The 18,995-nt window shown below is 46.8% G+C and overlaps 1 protein-coding gene across 1 annotated transcript in view; it reads right to left on the bottom strand.

The window, feature by feature from the left end:
• Nucleotides 1–17,552, bottom strand: part of LOC118385550 (serine/threonine-protein phosphatase 6 catalytic subunit) — a 31,525-nt gene extending 13,973 nt beyond the window's left edge. The window contains exon 1 of the mRNA XM_035772773.2: nt 17,398–17,552. Coding sequence (XP_035628666.1) covers nt 17,398–17,472 — 75 coding nt within the window. The 5' untranslated portion in view covers nt 17,473–17,552. The remainder of the gene's footprint in view (nt 1–17,397) is intronic.
• Between the last annotated feature and the right edge of the window lie 1,443 nt (nt 17,553–18,995).

Raw genomic sequence — 18,995 nt, 5'->3', positions numbered from 1 at the left:
TGTCCCACCCCCACACATGCGGTGACCTCACCCATTACAACCAGCATGTCCAGAGATACAACCTCTCTCATCATCACCCAGTGCCTGGGCTTACCTCCGCTGTACCCGCACCCCACCATACCCCTGTCTGCGCATTACGCCCTGAATATATTCTACCATGCCCAGAAACCTGCTCCTCTTATCCTCTGCCCCCAACGCTCTAGGCGACCAGTTTTGATAGCCTTTAGCCGCACCCCCATACTACTCCTTCTCTGTTCCGCGGGTGATGTGGAGGTAAACCCAGGCCCTGCATGTCCCCAGGTACCCTCATTTGTTGACTTCTGTGATCGAAAAAGTCTTGGTTTTATGCATGTCAACATCAGAAGCCTCCTCCCTAAGTTTGTTTTACTCACTGCTTTAGCACACTCTGCTAACCCTGATGTCCTTGCCGTGTCTGAATCCTGGCTCAGGAAGGCCACCAAAAATTCAGAGATTTCCATACCCAACTATAACATCTTCCGTCAAGATAGAACTGCCAAAGGGGCGGAGTCGCAGTCTACTGCAGAGATAGCCTGCAAAGTAATGTCATACTTTCCAGGTCCATACCCAAACAGTTTGAACTACTAATTTTGAAAATTACTCTCTCCAGAAACAAGTCTCTCACTGTTGCCGCCTGCTACCGACCCCGTCAGCTCCCAGCTGTGCCCTGGACACCATTTGTGAATTGATCGCCCCCATCTAGCTTCAGAGTTTGTTCTGTTAGGTGACCTAAACTGGGATATGCTTAACACCCCGGCAGTCCTACAATCTAAGCTAGATGCCCTCAATCTCACGCAAATCATCAAGGAACCCACCAGGTACAACCCTAACTCTGTAAACAAGGGCACCCTCATAGACGTCATCCTGACCAACTGGCCCTCCAAATATACCTCCGCTGTCTTCAACCAGGATCTCAGCGATCACTGCCTCATCGCCTGTATCCGCCACGGAGCCGCAGTCAAACGACCACCCCTCATCACTGTCAAACGCTCCCTAAAACACTTCTGTGAGCAGGCCTTTCTAATCGACCTGGCCCGTGTATCCTGGAAGGACATTGACCTCATCCCGTCAGTTGAGGATGCCTGGTCATTCTTTAAAAGTAACTTCCTCACCATTTTGGATAAGCATGCTCCGTTCAAAAAATGCAGAACCAAGAACAGATACAGCCCTTGGTTCACTCCAGACCTGACTGCCCTCGACCAGCACAAAAACATCCTGTGGCGGACTGCAATAGCATCGAATAGCCCCGTGATATGCAACTGTTCAGGGAAGTCAGGAACCAATACACGCAGTCAGTCAGGAAAGCTAAGGCCAGCTTCTTCAGGCAAAAGTTTGCATCCTGTAGCTCCAACTCCAAAAGTTCTGGGACACTGAAGTCCATGGAGAACAAGAGCACCTCCTCCCAGCTGCCCACTGCACTGAGGCTAGGAAACACGGTCTCCACCGATAAATCCATGATTATCGAAAACTTCAATAAGCACTTCTCAACGGCTGGCCATGCCTTCCGCCTGGCTACTCCAACCTCGGCCAACAGCTCCGCCCCCCCCGTAGTTCCTCACCCAAGCCTCTCCAGGTTCTCCTTTACCCAAATCCAGATAGCAGATGTTCTGAAAGAGCTGCAAAACCTGGACCCGTACAAATCAGCTGGGCTTGACAATCTGGACCCGCTATTTCTGAAACTATCTGCCGCCATTGTCGCAACCCCTATTACCAGCCTGTTCAACCTCTCTTTCATATCGTCTGAGATCCCCAAGGATTGGAAAGCTGCCGCAGTCATCCCCCTCTTCAAAGGAGGAGACACCCTGGACCCAAACTGCTATAGACCTATATCCATCCTGCCCTGCCTATCTAAGGTCTTGAAAGCCAAGTCAACAAACAGGTCACTGACCATCTCGAATCCCACCGTACCTTCTCCGCTGTGCAATCTGGTTTCCGAGCCGGTCACGGGTGCACCTCAGCCACTCTCAAGGTACTAAATGATATCATAACCGCCATCGATAAAAGACAGTACTGTGCAGCCGTCTTCATCGACCTCGCCAAGGCTTTCGACTCTGTCAATCACCAAATTCTTATCGGCAGACTCAACAGCCTCGGTTTTCGGATGACTGCCTTGCCTGGTTCACCAATTACTTTGCAGACAGAGTTGCAGAGTTCAGTGTGTCAAATCAGAGGGCATGCTGTCCGGTCCTCTAGCAGTCTCTATGGGGGTGCCACAGGGTTCAATTCTCGGGCCGACTCTTTTCTCTGTATATATCAATGATGTTGCTCTTGCTGCGGGCGATTCCCTGATCCACCTCTACGCAGACGACACCATTCTATATACTTTCGGCCCGTCATTGGACACACTGTGCTATCAAACCTCCAAACGAGCTTCAATGCCATACAGCACTCCTTCCGTGGCCTCCAACTGCTCTTAAACGCGAGTAAAACCAAATGCATGCTTTTCAACCGATCGCTGCCTGCACCCGCATGCCCGACTAGCATCACCACCCTGGATGGTTCCAACCTTGAATATGTGGACATCTATAAGTACCTAGGTGTCTGGCTAGACTGCAAACTCTCCTTCCAGACTCACATCAAACATCTCCAATCAAAAATCAAGCTGCGGGCGATTCCCTGATCCACCTCTACGCAGACGACACCATTCTATATACTTTCGGCCCGTCATTGGACACTGTGCTATCAAACCTCCAAACGAGCTTCAATGCCATACAGCACTCCTTCCGTGGCCTCCAACTGCTCTTAAACGCGAGTAAAACCAAATGCATGCTTTTCAACCGATCGCTGCCTGCACCCGCATGCCCGACTAGCATCACCACCCTGGATGGTTCCAACCTTGAATATGTGGACATCTATAAGTACCTAGGTGTCTGGCTAGACTGCAAACTCTCCTTCCAGACTCACAAACATCTCCAATCAAAAATCAAATCCAGAGTCGGCTTTCTATTCCGCAACAAAGCCTCCTTCACTCACGCTGCCAAGCTTACCCTAGTAAAACTGACTATCCTACCGATCCTCGACTTCGGCGATGTCATCTACAAAATGGCTTCCAACACTCTACTCAGCAAACTGGATGCAGTCTATCACAGTGCCATCCGTTTTGTCACTAAAGCACCTTATACCACCCACCACTGCGACTTGTATGCTCTAGTCGGCTGGCCCTCACTACATATTCGTCGCCAGACCCACTGGCTCCAGGTCATTTACAAGTCCATGCTAGGTAAAGCTCCGCCTTATCTCAGTTCACTGGTCACGATGGCAACACCCATCCGTAGCACGCGCTCCAGCAGGTGTATCTCACTGATCATCCCTAAAGCCAACACCTCATTTGGCCGCCTTTCGTTCCAGTACTCTGCTGCCTGTGACTGGAACAATTGCAAAAATCGCTGAAGTTGGAGACTTTTATCTCCCTCACCAACTTCAAACATCAGCTATCCGAGCAGCTAACCGATCGCTGCAGCTGTACATAGTCTATAGGTAAATAGCTCACCCTTTTTCACCTACCTCATTCCCATACTGTTTTTATACTGTTATTTATTTACTTTTCTGCTCTTTTGCACACCAATATCTCTACCTGTACATGGCCATCTGATCATTTATCACTCCAGTGTTAATCTGCAAAATTGTATTATTCGCCTACCTCCTCATGCCTTTTGCACACATTGTATATAGACTGCCCATTTTTTTCTACTGTGTTATTGACTTGCTAATTGTTTACTCCATGTGTAACTCTGTGTTGTCTGTTCACACTGCTATGCTTTATCTTGGCCAGGTCGCAGTTGCAAATGAGAACTTGTTCTCAACTAGCCTACCTGGTTAAATAAAGGTGAAATAAAAAATAAAAAAATAGTGCCTGCAGGGTTGAAATATGCTACTCTTTGTTTACTATTATGCTATCATGAGATAATAGCTTCTTATGCGTTCGCCGAAAAGCCTTTATAAAATCTGACATGTTGGCTGGATTCACAACGAGTGTAGCTTTAATCGAGTATCTTACATGTGTGATTTAATGAAAGTTTGATTTTTATATCATTTTTTTTTTTTACTTGCCGCGCTGCATTTTCCCTGTTTTTTTGCCCAAGTGGGACAGAACCGTCCCCTATCCTAAAGAGGCTTTAATCATAGGCCTCGGGATGAAACGGTTACCAGTTTCACGATAAAATTCCCAACGGTTAGCGTTTCAAATGTTTAGTACCATTAAAACAGTGTTTGATTAAGTTAGCAACAGTCTGATGCAGGCGCAGCATGCAATGTGGGTTTTGCTTTGTGTGAAAACATGGCGGAATGCAGTGACGGCTCAAGGGACATTTTTCAAGCCTTTAAAAGGACCAAATCTGAAGTGTGGTCGTATTTTGGGTTTTACAAGAGTGCTGAGGGAAACTGAAAATGAAAACATGGTCACCCTGCTTGTAGAACATGCACAAAAAACATGTTTTATTTAAGGGGGCAACACCTCAAATCTCATGACCATCACCCACTACTTTATAGTGAAGTAAAGGTAAGTTAACTTTTAACTCAAAGAATAATGTGGGGACTTCGGAATGGGGGAACGTGCTTGTCAATAATGTAAACTGAAGCTTTCAGTGTTAGCTAGTCTTGTAAAAACACATTGTTCTGCTGCTGTATGTGTCGTGTGTCTGCTGACTATTCACCCATTGCACACGTTAGGTAGTTTAGTCACCCAACCAACATATTTTGTTCATTTAAAATCCGGCAGTCGACTTGGTTGTAAAAGTGTTCCAACAGGAGAAACACTATAGACTCCTGTACAAGACTAAATTGTTGGGCTCATTGCAATTACTATCACTGTCTTCTTAAGACTCATTTGTATTCATGTAAGTTAAGCATGGGGTCATTGCATATACTCAAATGCAACACAGAAGATAGTGTGTCTAATAATAATAATACACTAATAATAATAACACATTAGCTATTCCCTTGTTTACAGAGTGTGCGTGCAGCAGACAAACCCAGTGGGTAGAGCTGCTGCTTTCAAGGTGTGGGACTCTAACCCGGAAGCTTATACGAAATCCTTCTATGCCCTTCGACGAACCATCAAACAGGCAAAGCATCAATACAGGGCTAAGATTGAATCATAAAACACAGGCTCCGACGCTTCTCTTATGTGGCAGACCTTGCAAACTATTACAGACTACAAAGGGAAGCACAGCTGCGAGCTGCACAGTGACACGAGCCTACCAGATGAGCTAAATCACTTCTATGCTCGCGTCGAGGCAAGCAACACTGAGGCATGCATGAGAGCATCAGCTGTTCCGGACGACTGTGTGATCACGCTCTCCGTAGCCGACGTGAGTAAGACCTTTTAACAGGTCAACATTCACAAGGCTGCAGGGCCAGACGGATTACCAGGACGTGTGCTCCGGGCATGTGCTGACCAACTGGCAGGTGTCTTCCCTGACATTTTCAACATGTCCCTGATTGAGTCTGTTATACAAACATGCATCAAGGAGACCAACATAGTCCCTGTGCCCAAGAACACAAAGGCAACCTGCCTAAATGACTACAGACCCGTAGCACTCACGCCCGTAGCCATGAAGTGCTTTGAAAGGTTGGTAATGGCTCCCAACACCATTATCCCAGAAACCCCAGACCCACTCCAATTTGCATACCGCCCAAACAGATCCACAAATGATGCAATCTCTATTGCACTCCACACTGCCCTTTCCCACCAGGACAAAAGGAACATGCTATTCATTGACTACAGCTCAGCGTTCAACACCATAGTCCCCTCAAAGCTCATCACTAAGCTAAAGGATCCTGGGACTAAACACTTCCCTCTGCAACTGGATCCTGGACTTCCTGACGGGCCACCCCCAGGCAGTGAGGGTAGGTAGCAACATCTGCCACGCTGATCCTCAACACTGGAGCTCCACAGGGGTGAGTGCTCAGTCCCCTCCTGTACTCCCTGTTCACCCACAACTGCATGGCCAGGCATGACTCCAATACCATCATTCAGTTTGCAGACGACACAACAGTGGTAGGACTGATCACCGACAACGACGAGACAGCCTATAGGGAGGAGGTCAGAGACCTGGCCGGGTGGTGCCAGAATAACAACCTATCCCTCAACGTAACCAAGACTAAGGAGATGATTGTGGACTACAGGAAAAGGAGGCCCGAGCACGCTGCCATTCCCATCGACGGGGCTGTAGTGGAGCAGGTTGAGAGCTTCAAGTTCCTTGATGTCCACATCACCAAAAAAATAGAATTGTCCAAACACACCAAGACAGTCATGAAGAGGGCACGACCAAGCCCATTCCCCTCCAAGAAACTATAAAGATCTGGCATGGGTCCTGAGATCCTCAAAATGTTATACAGCTGCAACATCGAGAGCATCCTGACCGGTTGCATCACTCCCTGGTACGGCAATTGCTGGGCCTCTGACCGCAAGGCACTAGAGGGTAGTGCGTATGGCCCAGTACATCACTGGGGCTAAGCTGCCTGCCATCCAGGACCTCTACACCAGGCGGTGTCAGAGGAAGGCCCTAAAAATTGTCAAAGACCCCAGCCACCCCAGTCATAGACTGTTCTCTCTACTACCACATGGCAAGCGGTACCGGAGTGCCAAGTCTAGGACAAAAAGGTGTCTCAACAGTTTTAACCCCCAAGCCATAAGACTCCTGAACAGGTAACCAAATGGCTACCTGGACTATTTGCATTATGTGACCCCCCAACCCCTCTTTTACACCTCTGCTACTCTCCGTTTGTCATATATGCATAGTCAAATATGCATAGTCAATAACTATACATTCATATACATACTACCTCAATTGGGCCGACCAACCAGTGCTCCCGCACATTGGCTAACCGTGCGATCTGCATTGTGTCCCTTTACCCACCAACCCCTCTTTTACTCTACTGCTACTCTCTGTTCATCATATATGCATAGTCACTTTAACCATATCTACATACTACCTCAATCAGCCTGACTAACCGGTGTCTGTCTGTCTGTCTGTCTGTCTGTCTGTCTGTCTGTCTGTCTGTCTGTCTGTCTGTCTGTCTGTCTGTAGCCTCACTACTTTTATAGCCTCGCTACAGTATATAGCCCATCTTTTTACTGTTGTTTTATTTCTTTACTTACCTATTGTTCACCTAACACCTTTTTTTGCATTATTGGTTAGGGTTAGTAAGTAAGTAAGCATTTCACCTGTACACCTGTTGTATTCGGCGCATGTGACAAATAAACTTTGATTTGAAACGTTGATTTGATGCTACTGGTCCCTCATCTACAGTTGTGAAAGACACTCCAGGAAGCATTTAAAAAAGGCAGGCTGCTTATGCACCCACATCAAAACATGCTAAAGACCTCACTGCAGCCCTTTCATATTACATTGCAAAGGACATGATGCCATTTCATATTGTTGAGTGGCCTGGCTTTCTGAGGCTGATGAAGGTTGCCATGCCTCACTACAAAGTGACATCACAAAGATTATTTTCAAAGACTGAAATCCCAAATCTGTACAACCAGGTTAAAGCTAATGTTGGAAAAAGTTTGGCTCAAACGCACATGGTTTGCTGCAACCACTGACCTCTGGACCAGTGAAAGCAGGGGTGGTCAACCCTACATCAGCTTCACTATCCATTACCTCTCCCCAGACTGGCAACTGGAATCAAACTGCCTGGAAACACAGTACTTCCCAGAAGATCACTCCTCTCACAACAGAGAGTTTTTGGAGATTATGCTGGAAGATTTGGGAATCAACAAGAAAGACCTGGCCTGCATAACCACAAACAACGCAACAAACATGATCAAGGCTTTTGAAGAGTTCCCAGATCTGTGGCTTTGGTGCTTTGGCCATCATTTGAACCTGACCATCTCAAAGGCTCTGAAAATTCAGAGAGTTGACACAGCAGTCAAGGCCTGCCGTCAACTGGCCCAAGGCTTCTCACGGAGCTGGAAGAGAAGGCGAGAACTGAGAGAAAAGCTAGCTGCCCTCAACATGCCACAGAAGGCTCTGATCCATGATGTGGTGACCCGATGGGGAGCTACACGCAAGATGCTTGAGCGTTTCCTCAGCCACCAGCAGACAGTTTGGCTGGAGAAAGAGGATCTGATGCCCAAGGACGCCGACATAATTGTCATGGAGCAACTGTGCCAGCTCCTTGAACCTCTGAGCAAGTTTACAGATGCACTTGCCTCCGACACAAGCCTGTCCTGGACCACATCACCTGTGATGTTCTGGTGGGAAAAGGATACGGAGTCAACCCTGACCAAGGAGATGAAAAGGGTAATGAGAGAAGACCTTAACAACAGATACACAGAGAAGGCAAAGAGAGTCATGCACATGGCTTGTTTCATTGACCCCCGCTTCAAAATGAGCTTTTTGATGAGCCTGAGGCTGCAAAAGTTGACACTGACAGCTGCGTCCGGGAGGCCTTGACGCCGACAGCTGCGTCCGGGAGGCCTTGACGCCGACAGCTGCGTCCGGGAGGCCTTGACGCCGACAGCTGCGTCCGGGAGGCCTTGACGCCGACAGCTGCGTCCGGGAGGCCTTGACGCCGACAGCTGCGTCCGGGAGGCCTTGACACCGACAGCTGCGTCCGGGAGGCCTTGACACCGACAGCTGCGTCCGGGAGGCCTTGACACCGACAGCTGCGTCCGGGAGGCCTTGACACCGACAGCTGCGTCCGGGAGGCCTTGACACCGACAGCTGCGTCCGGGAGGCCTTGACACCGACAGCTGCGTCCGGGAGGCCTTGACGCCGACAGCTGCGTCCGGGAGGCCTTGCGCCCGACAGCTGCGTCCGGGAGGCCTTGACGCCGACAGCTGCGTCCGGGAGGCCTTGACGCCGACAGCTGCGTCCGGGAGGCCTTGACGCCGACAGCTGCGTCCGGGAGGCCTTGACGCCGACAGCTGCGTCCGGGAGGCCTTGACGCTGACAGCTGCGTCCGGGAGGCCTTGGCGCTGACAGCTGCGTCCGGGAGGCCTTGACGCTGACAGCTGCGTCCGGGAGGCCTTGACGCTGACAGCTGCGTCCGGGAGGCCTTGACGCTGACAGCTGCGTCCGGGAGGCCTTGACGCCGACAGCTGCGTCCGGGAGGCCTTGACGCCGACAGCTGCGTCCGGGAGGCCTTGACGCCGACAGCTGCGTCCGGGAGGCCTTGACGCCGACAGCTGCGTCCGGGAGGCCTTGACGCCGACAGCTGCGTCCGGGAGGCCTTGACGCTGACAGCTGCGTCCGGGAGGCCTTGACGCTGACAGCTGCGTCCAGGAGGCCTTGACGCCGACAGCTGCGTCCAGGAGGCCTTGAAAGCTGGTGGTAGGAATTGGTGGTAGGAATTATAGGACTATTTCCCTCTATACCATTTGTATTTCATTAACCTTTACAGGACACGCTAGATAATATCTAGTAATATCAACCATGTGTGGTTAACTAGTGATTATGATTGTTTTTTATAAGATAAGTTTAATGCTCGCTAGCAAGTTACCTTGACTTACTGCATTCGCGTAACAGGCAGCCTCCTTCTGGAGTGCAACGAGAGAGAGGCAGGGCGTTATTGCATTGGACTAGCTAAATGTAATGTTGCAAGATTGGATCCCCCGAGCTGACAAGGTGAAAATCTGTCGTTCTGCCCCTGAACGAGGCAGTTAACTCACCGTTCCTAGGTCGTCATTGAAAATAAGAATGTGTTCTTAACTGACTTTCCTAGTTTAAAAAGGTATAAAAAAGAATAATATTACATTTAAAATAAAAAATATTTACGTAAAAAAAAAATATATATATATATATATTTTTAAATCGGCACCCAAAAATCGGCAAATTCCGATTAATCGGTCGACCTCTAGTTTATGCAAAAAGTGCATAGTGCTGTTGGTTTTCAATATAAAACTTGGTGAAATTATTTCAGTGTGTGTATCAGTAGTTTTTGAACATTTCAACATTAACGCGATAATGCTGAATACCGTGATAATTTTGGTCACAAAAATCGTGATATGAAATGTTTATACCGTTTCATCTCTACAGGCCTATTTAAGAAGTACATTTCATTGGAAAGATAACTGCCCCATGCTTCTCCTCCCATACCTAGGCTATAGCCTACTCTATTTAATAGAGACCACACGCACACCTGATCTCACTGGTATGGCTACTGAACTTAAAGCAGCAAGAACGATGACAGCAATACTATGTTTGCATAGGCCTATACGATATAGACTACCTTTCATGAGGACGATTTGCAGGCAGACAAAAAAATAATGGGTAATCAATACTTATTGATATTGAAAAGGCACAATGCTCACTCACCACAGTAGCCTAACCCATGTGCACATTGTGCCTTTTCAATGATGATTACATCATTTATTAGTGCACTTAGTCTATTTACAGACACTGTAGTAAACTACAGTCTAATTGTATTTAAGAATTTCCTCCTCAAGTTAACTGCCACATAATTCTCCGCCCATGCAAGCAGCTTACTCTATTTCAATGAGACCACACACACTCGGCGCATTCACACCCAACTAGGAGAGGTAGGCTACCGAAGTTGAAGCTGTGAATTCCTTTGTGTGAATGAGGAAAACATGTGCTTTTAACACAATAAGTCGGCTGACGCATACAAAGCAGAAAGAGGAACGTTTCCAATCATCTATAGGACAAAAATATGTTCAAACCCGCTCCCAGCATGAGAGATGCAGACCGCATTGATCTATGGACCCGCAGGAACGCAGCCCTCTAGTACACAACACTACGCTCATCATGTCTTTACAGGATCAGATGGTGACAGGGGTTCCCGCAGGAACGCAGCCCTCTAGTACACAACACTACGCTCATCATGTCTTTACAGGATCAGATGGTGACAGGGGTTCCCGCAGGAACGCAGCCCTCTAGTACACAACACTACGCTCATCATGTCTTTACAGGATCAGATGGTGACAGGGGTTCCAGCAGGAACGCAGCCCTCTAGTACACAACACTACGCTCATCATGTCTTTACAGGATCAGATGGTGACAGGGTTCCCGCAGGAACGCAGCCCTCTAGTACACAACACTATGCTCATCATGTCTTTACAGGATCAGATGGTGACAGGGGTTCCCGCAGGAACGCAGCCCTCTAGTACACAACACTACGCTCATCATGTCTTTACAGGATCAGATGGTGACAGGGTTTCCAGCAGGAACGCAGCCCTCTTACACAACACTACGCTCATCATGTCTTTACAGGATCAGATGGTGACAGGGGTTCCAGCAAACGCAGCCCTCTAGTACACAACACTACGCTCATCATGTCTTTACAGGATCAGATGGTGACAGGGGTTCCCGCAGGAACGCAGCCCTCTAGTACACAACACTACGCTCATCATGTCTTTACAGGATCAGATGGTGACAGGGGTTCCCGCAGGAACGCAGCCCTCTAGTACACAACACTACGCTCATCATGTCTTTACAGGATCAGATGGTGACAGGGGTTCCCGCAGGAACGCAGCCCTCTAGTACACAACACTACGCTCATCATGTCTTTACAGGATCAGATGGTGACAGGGGTTCCAGCAGGAACGCAGCCCTCTAGTACACAACACTCATCATGTCTTTACAGGATCAGATGGTGACAGGGGTTCCCGCAGGAACGCAGCCCTCTAGTACACAACACTACGCTCATCATGTCTTTACAGGATCAGATGGTGACAGGGGTTCCCGCAGGAACGCAGCCCTCTAGTACACAACACTACGCTCATCATGTCTTTACAGGATCAGATGGTGACAGGGGTTCCCGCAGGAACGCAGCCCTCTAGTACACAACACTACGCTCATCATGTCTTTACAGGATCAGATGGTGACAGGGGTTCCCGCAGGAACGCAGCCCTCTAGTACACAACACTACGCTCATCATGTCTTTACAGGATCAGATGGTGACAGGGGCTTCCAGCAGGAACGCAGCCCTCTAGTACACAACACTACGCTCATCATGTCTTTACAGGATCAGATGGTGACAGGGGTTCCCGCAGGAACGCAGCCCTCTAGTACACAACACTACGCTCATCATGTCTTTACAGGATCAGATGGTGACAGGGGTTCCCGCAGGAACGCAGCCCTCTAGTACACAACACTACGCTCATCATGTCTTTACAGGATCAGATGGTGACAGGGGTTCCCGCAGGAACGCAGCCCTCTATACACAACACTACGCTCATCATGTCTTTACAGGATCAGATGGTGACAGGGTTCCCGCAGGAACGCAGCCCTCTAGTACACAACACTACGCTCATCATGTCTTTACAGGATCAGATGGTGACAGGGGTTCCCGCAGGAACGCAGCCCTCTAGTACACAACACTACGCTCATCATGTCTTTACAGGATCAGATGGTGACAGGGGTTCCAGCAGGAACGCAGCCCTCTAGTACACAACACTACGCTCATCATGTCTTTACAGGATCAGATGGTGACAGGGGTTCCCGCAGGAACGCAGCCCTCTAGTACGCAACACTACGCTCATCAGGATCAGATGGTGACAGGGGTTTCCAGCAGGAACGCAGCCCTCTAGTACACAACACTACGCTCATCATGTCTTTACAGGATCAGATGGTGACAGGGGTTCCCGCAGGAACGCAGCCCTCTAGTACACAACACTACGCTCATCATGTCTTTACAGGATCAGATGGTGACAGGGGTTCCAGCAGGAACGCAGCCCTCTAGTACACAACACTACGCTCATCATGTCTTTACAGGATCAGATGGTGACAGGGGTTCCCGCAGGAACGCAGCCCTCTAGTACACAACACTACGCTCATCATGTCTTTACAGGATCAGATGGTGACAGGGGTTCCCGCAGGAACGCAGCCCTCTAGTACACAACACTACGCTCATCATGTCTTTACAGGATCAGATGGTGACAGGGGTTTCCAGCAGGAACGCAGCCCTCTAGTACACAACACTACGCTCATCATGTCTTTACAGGATCAGATGGTGACAGGGGTTCCCGCAGGAACGCAGCCCTCTAGTACACAACACTACGCTCATCATGTCTTTACAGGATCAGATGGTGACAGGGGTTCCAGCAGGAACGCAGCCCTCTAGTACACAACACTACGCTCATCATGTCTTTACAGGATCAGATGGTGACAGGGGTTCCAGCAGGAACGCAGCCCTCTAGTACACAACACTACGCTCATCATGTCTTTACAGGATCAGATGGTGACAGGGGTTCCCGCAGGAACGCAGCCCTCTAGTACACAACACTACGCTCATCATGTCTTTACAGGATCAGATGGTGACAGGGGTTCCAGCAGGAACGCAGCCCTCTAGTACACAACACTACGCTCATCATGTCTTTACAGGATCAGATGGTGACAGGGGTTCCCGCAGGAACGCAGCCCTCTAGTACACAACACTACGCTCATCATGTCTTTACAGGATCAGATGGTGACAGGGGCTTCCAGCAGGAACGCAGCCCTCTAGTACACAACACTACGCTCATCATGTCTTTACAGGATCAGATGGTGACAGGGGTTCCAGCAGGAACGCAGCCCTCTAGTACACAACACTACGCTCATCATGTCTTTACAGGATCAGATGGTGACAGGGGTTCCAGCAGGAACGCAGCCCTCTAGTACACAACACTACGCTCATCATGTCTTTACAGGATCAGATGGTGACAGGGGTTCCCGCAGGAACGCAGCCCTCTAGTACACAACACTACGCTCATCATGTCTTTACAGGATCAGATGGTGACAGGGGTTCCAGCAGGAACGCAGCCCTCTAGTACACAACACTACGCTCATCATGTCTTTACAGGATCAGATGGTGACAGGGGTTCCCGCAGGAACGCAGCCCTCTAGTACACAACACTACGCTCATCATGTCTTTACAGGATCAGATGGTGACAGGGGTTCCAGCAGGAACGCAGCCCTCTAGTACACAACACTACACTCATCATGTCTTTACAGGATCAGATGGTGACAGGGGTTTCCAGCAGGAACGCAGCCCTCTAGTACACAACACTCATCATGTCTTTACAGGATCAGATAGTGACAGGGGTTCCCGCAGGAACGCAGCCCTCTAGTACACAACACTACGCTCATCATGTCTTTACAGGATCAGATGGTGACAGGGGTTCCAGCAGGAACGCAGCCCTCTAGTACACAACACTACGCTCATCATGTCTTTACAGGATCAGATGGTGACAGGGGTTCCAGCAGGAACGCAGCCCTCTAGTACACAACACTACGCTCATCATGTCTTTACAGGATCAGATGGTGACAGGGGTTCCAGCAGGGTCAGACAGCCAGGGAAGACAGAGCTCAGGGGGAATTGTGCAGTATAATAACACTACCGGTGAATGATACAAAGTTCCACCTTGAGCAGATAGGTAGAGCAACAGTAGCTACAGGACAGCAGCTTAAAGCTACAGTCTGGGATCTGAGAATGATGGTCATTATGTGAGGAAGATAGGGAAGACGCCATTGAAGATGATGGATGGATACAGATGTGTTTGAAGGCCCAGTCATGTGCATATCATCTCAGTCATAGATTCCTGCAGTTTAAGACCATCCATAGAATGTAATGTATGCCAGTGAAACTGAATTACATGCAGTCAGAAATGTCATTCCTCTGCTGGAGACGTAACCACTAAAGGGGACACATTTGCATATGTTTTGGTCTTGTGAAGGCTGGCTGAATTCTGGCAAAGAGAATGATCTTTTATCTCAGCATGTCTACAGATTCTCCCATCTCACTGTATTATTTTGTTTTGCTTGGAAATGTTGATACTGGAGACTTATCTTAAACTGTGTAACCAAGCATGTATAGTGGCGAAGAAATGCATTGCCATTAATTGGAAGGTTGGTTATCCTCGCACAATGTCAAGAAAAGTATCACTAGATTTATTACAAGATTAAGGGTATACTAGGCAACTGTCATAAGGTCTGGATGGCTTACAAGGAATACAGTACGACTAAAGGAGTCTGTACTGAAAACATGTCCATGTCAGTGGAGATTTAGGCTGTCTCTAGCAGCTGGGCTGCTCAGTCCTGGCCCTGGTGGATCTGACATCCTGTGGGTTGTCCCTCTGGCCTTAGATTAACACACTCAAAACCAATGAATGATTCATTAAGATCCTAAAGCTGAGTTTGGTGTATTGGATTGGGGCTCTGCTGGGTGGTGGACTCCTAGGGACAGGACAACCCAGCTATATTGTGTGCAAGTAAAAAGAGCTCTACAGTACTATTAGGCCTATAAACTGGCAAACTCGTTATAATGTGCGTGCTGATATCCTTCCTAGATAGTTCACAAACCATTGTTAACTAGCTCTAGAGTGAACGTCAGTAAGCGGCCTCCACCCCATGAAGCCAGCTAGCTATTCAAGTCAAATGTCACGGAACATTAGCTACACATTTTACAGCAGGTATAAACAGTTGTAGCAAAATGCTTGTGTGCTAGCTCACTCAACATCGTAGTACAATAAGAACAATAGAAAAAGTGTATAATCAAAAATAAAATAAGAGGTAGTAGTGTGCATAATATCCTGATACAGTGCATTCGGAAAGTATTCAGAACCCTTGCCTGTTTCTACATTCTTACGCTTCAGCCTTATTATAAAATGGATTTAAGAAATAAAAATCCTCATCAATCTACACACAATACCTATTGATCATCCTTGAGATGTTTCTACAACTTGATTGGAGTCCACCTGTGGTAAATTCAATTGATTGGACATGATTCTGAAAGGCACACACATGTCTATGTAAGGTCCCACAAGTCGTGAGGTCAAAGGAATTTTCCGTAGAGCTCCAAGAAAGGATTATGCCAAGGCACAGATCTGGGGAAGGGTACCAAAACATTTCTGCAGCATTGGAGGTCCCCAAGAACATAGTGACCTCCATCATTCTTAAATGGAAGAAGTTTGGAACCAACAAGACTCTTCCTAGAGCTGGCCGACCAGCCAAACTCAGCAATCGGGGGAGAAGGGCCTTGGTAAGGAAGGTGAGCAAGAACCCGATGATCACTCTGACAGAGCTCCAGAGTTCCTCTGTGGAGTTGGGAGAACCTTCCAGAAGGACAACCATCTCTGCAGCACCCCACCAATAAGGCCTTTATGGTAGAGTGGCCAGACGAAAACCACTCCTCGGTAAAAAGGCACATGACAACCTGCTTGGAGCTTGCCAAAAGGCACCTACTTGACCCTGAACAAATATCTATGGAGACCTGAAAATAGCTGTGCAGCGACGCTCCCCATCCAACCTGACAGAGCTTGATAGGATCTGCAGAGAAGAATGGGCAAAATTCCACAAATGCAGGTGTGCCAAGCCTAATGACTTATGGAAATGGGATTCATTTTAATTTTATTTGTAGTACATTTACAAAAATGTTAACTTTTTGATTCGTCATTATGAGGTGTGTGTAGAATGATGGGGGGGGGGGGTCAATTTTAGAATAAGGCTGTAACATAACAAAATGTGGGAAAAGGTCAAAGGGTCCGAATACATTCCGAGTGCACTGTATTATATACATAATAGGATATAATGTATAGATATAATGAATGTGCTATAAGTATGACTATTTAGAAATATAAAGTGGTAATCTAATGCCTTGGTCACACGTTTCTGTGTTTGCGAGCATTGCCGTTAGAGGGCGCTGCACGCAAGGTGGTGGCAGAACATTGAAGTTCTTACAGAATACCAGCCAAAAAATCCTCCATTAACATGTTGGTTAAGAGTGCATTTCAAACTACTTTTGGATTATAATTGTTTTTTAAGGCTTTTATGAATGTCCGGCTTAATGTTTGTGTCATCATCGCAAATGAACTGCATTATATTTTTAAAACACTTCAACCGGTAAAATGTATCTTCGGCTACAGACGGTCAATGAGCGTTAGCATTCTGGCTAACAACTGCTGCATTCAAAATAGTTACTGTGCAAAGATCACAACCAAATATAATCGTATCGACTGATCAAGCAAGAATCGAATCATTGTAAGCATATGAGAACCCCCCCAAAAAAGTATTTTATTTAGAAGTCGTAAAGCCGTGAGTGCCGTCAGAATGTCGCGTACTGGAAAGGGGTTCATGTTGTGTCGTAACGGTTCAACAGCAAGGTTGACTGCGTGTGTGTTTATAATACGAGTGGTTGTAAGAGTTGAATGTGTGGAGTACATAACGTTAGTCTCTAAGGTGCATATCCATCACAGGTCTAGCTAGTTATTAACTACTAGCGAGAATATAAAACATCTCTTCTACCTCGATTACCCCCTAGGTTTGTCCCCAACATTTGTGACGTGCACAACTAACAAACAGGCAAGTTAAACAGGCAAGCTGTTTTCGTTTCTCTGAATATTGATGTCGCAATAATATGGCTATTGGCCTGATCGAATGCACTAACATAACGGTATTGGTTAAGTACACGAATAAAACGTAAATTCTTGCTCACCTTTAGGTCGTTTTCTGGTAAATATTTGCACTGTCTTGCAATCTCAACATACTTATCCAAGTCCAACGGCGCCATTTTAAAAACAACAACCGCAGACAAATCGGAAGTAACTGAGTATAACTTCCTGTTCTCGAGCGAAGTGAGTTTCTACAAAGATGATCTACTATATTGACAAGATCGTCGACGAACCGCTCTAAAAATGGAAATACAACTGACGAAAGGCAGTTCGGGAGGAGGCGAGATAGATGGGAACGTTCTAGCAGTCTAGCTAGACAATGCAAACATATCAACAGGGCTGGGCAGGTTGCTTTCTAAATGTAATTAGTTAGTTACTAGTTCTCTGTACAAAATTGTAATCAGTAACGTAACTTTTCGATTACCCAAACTCAGTAACATAATCTGATTACATTCAGTTACTTTTATATTTATTTCCCCTTGAGAGGCATTAGAAGACAAAAATGTATGTTACCAATTGAACGACATCTATTGCAGGATAAATCATTGTTAAAGTTTACACAGCTGGCCATATATGGATGTTAAATAGCAATTTATGGGTTGGTTATGTAGGCTTCTTCTAACCCATCACGTTCTACCACCTATAATAATACGATTAAATTATATCTTAACATTAAAAACCAGTCTATCAGAATTCCAGTCATTCCAATAAATGTTATACCCCTTGATCTTCAAGAATAGGACTTGGAAATATGGAAGTATAGATCAGCCATATTGTTTTACCTGAGCATAACCCCAAAACGAAGGTCTTATTAACCAGCCCTACTCTGTTGTTTATGAGTTTGTTGTCTGTAGCGCATGGCGCTTGTAATGCCAGGGTAGTGGGTTCGATTCCCGGGACCACCCATACGTAGAATGTATGCACACATGACTGTAAGTCGCTTTGGATAAAAGCGTCTGCTAAATGGCATATATTATTATTATTATATTACTGATTGTGCTCATTGATTCGAGTTGAAAATAAATGCTGCGCTCATGGAATGGCATGCTTTGAGCACTACTGTGAAAATGAATGCCATATGCTGCATTTGCTATAAGCCTATTGTTTACCTTTTTGTTGGTCACACTTTGATATATTGATAATATGCAGCTGTTTAAAGGGCAAATCCAAACAATAACATAACAGTCGCCCCGCCTCTGTTTTGGTAAAAAGCTGAGGGATGGCCCTGGATAAATGTAACCACTCTCAGATGAATAGACAGAGCTACGGATGCAAGGACTGACCATCTTTGATATCAAAATTATTGTTAAAACCATGTTATGAGGCTACACAGTGTTTCTTACATTGAATGTTTGCTAACATTGGAGTAAAACAAGCTAATATTTGGGGTTCTCACAGTTGAACTAAGCTCATGAGGCATTTTAAAGTTATATTCTTCAAGAATCAATGGATATATATATGTGTTTATATACACTTAGGTTGAAGTCATTAAAACTTGTTTTTCAACCACTCCACAAATTTCTTGTAAACAAACTATAGTTTTGGCAAGTCGGTTAGTGCATCTACTTTGTGCATGACACAAGTCATTTTTACAACAATTGTTTACAGACAGATTATTTCATTTATAATTCACGGTACCACA

The sequence above is a fragment of the Oncorhynchus keta genome, chromosome 6 (assembly GCF_023373465.1).
Source record: "Oncorhynchus keta strain PuntledgeMale-10-30-2019 chromosome 6, Oket_V2, whole genome shotgun sequence".
Taxonomy (NCBI): domain Eukaryota; kingdom Metazoa; phylum Chordata; class Actinopteri; order Salmoniformes; family Salmonidae; genus Oncorhynchus; species Oncorhynchus keta.
The sequence above is the reverse complement of the archived record's forward strand: the minus strand, read 5'-3'. Positions and strand labels throughout refer to the sequence as shown.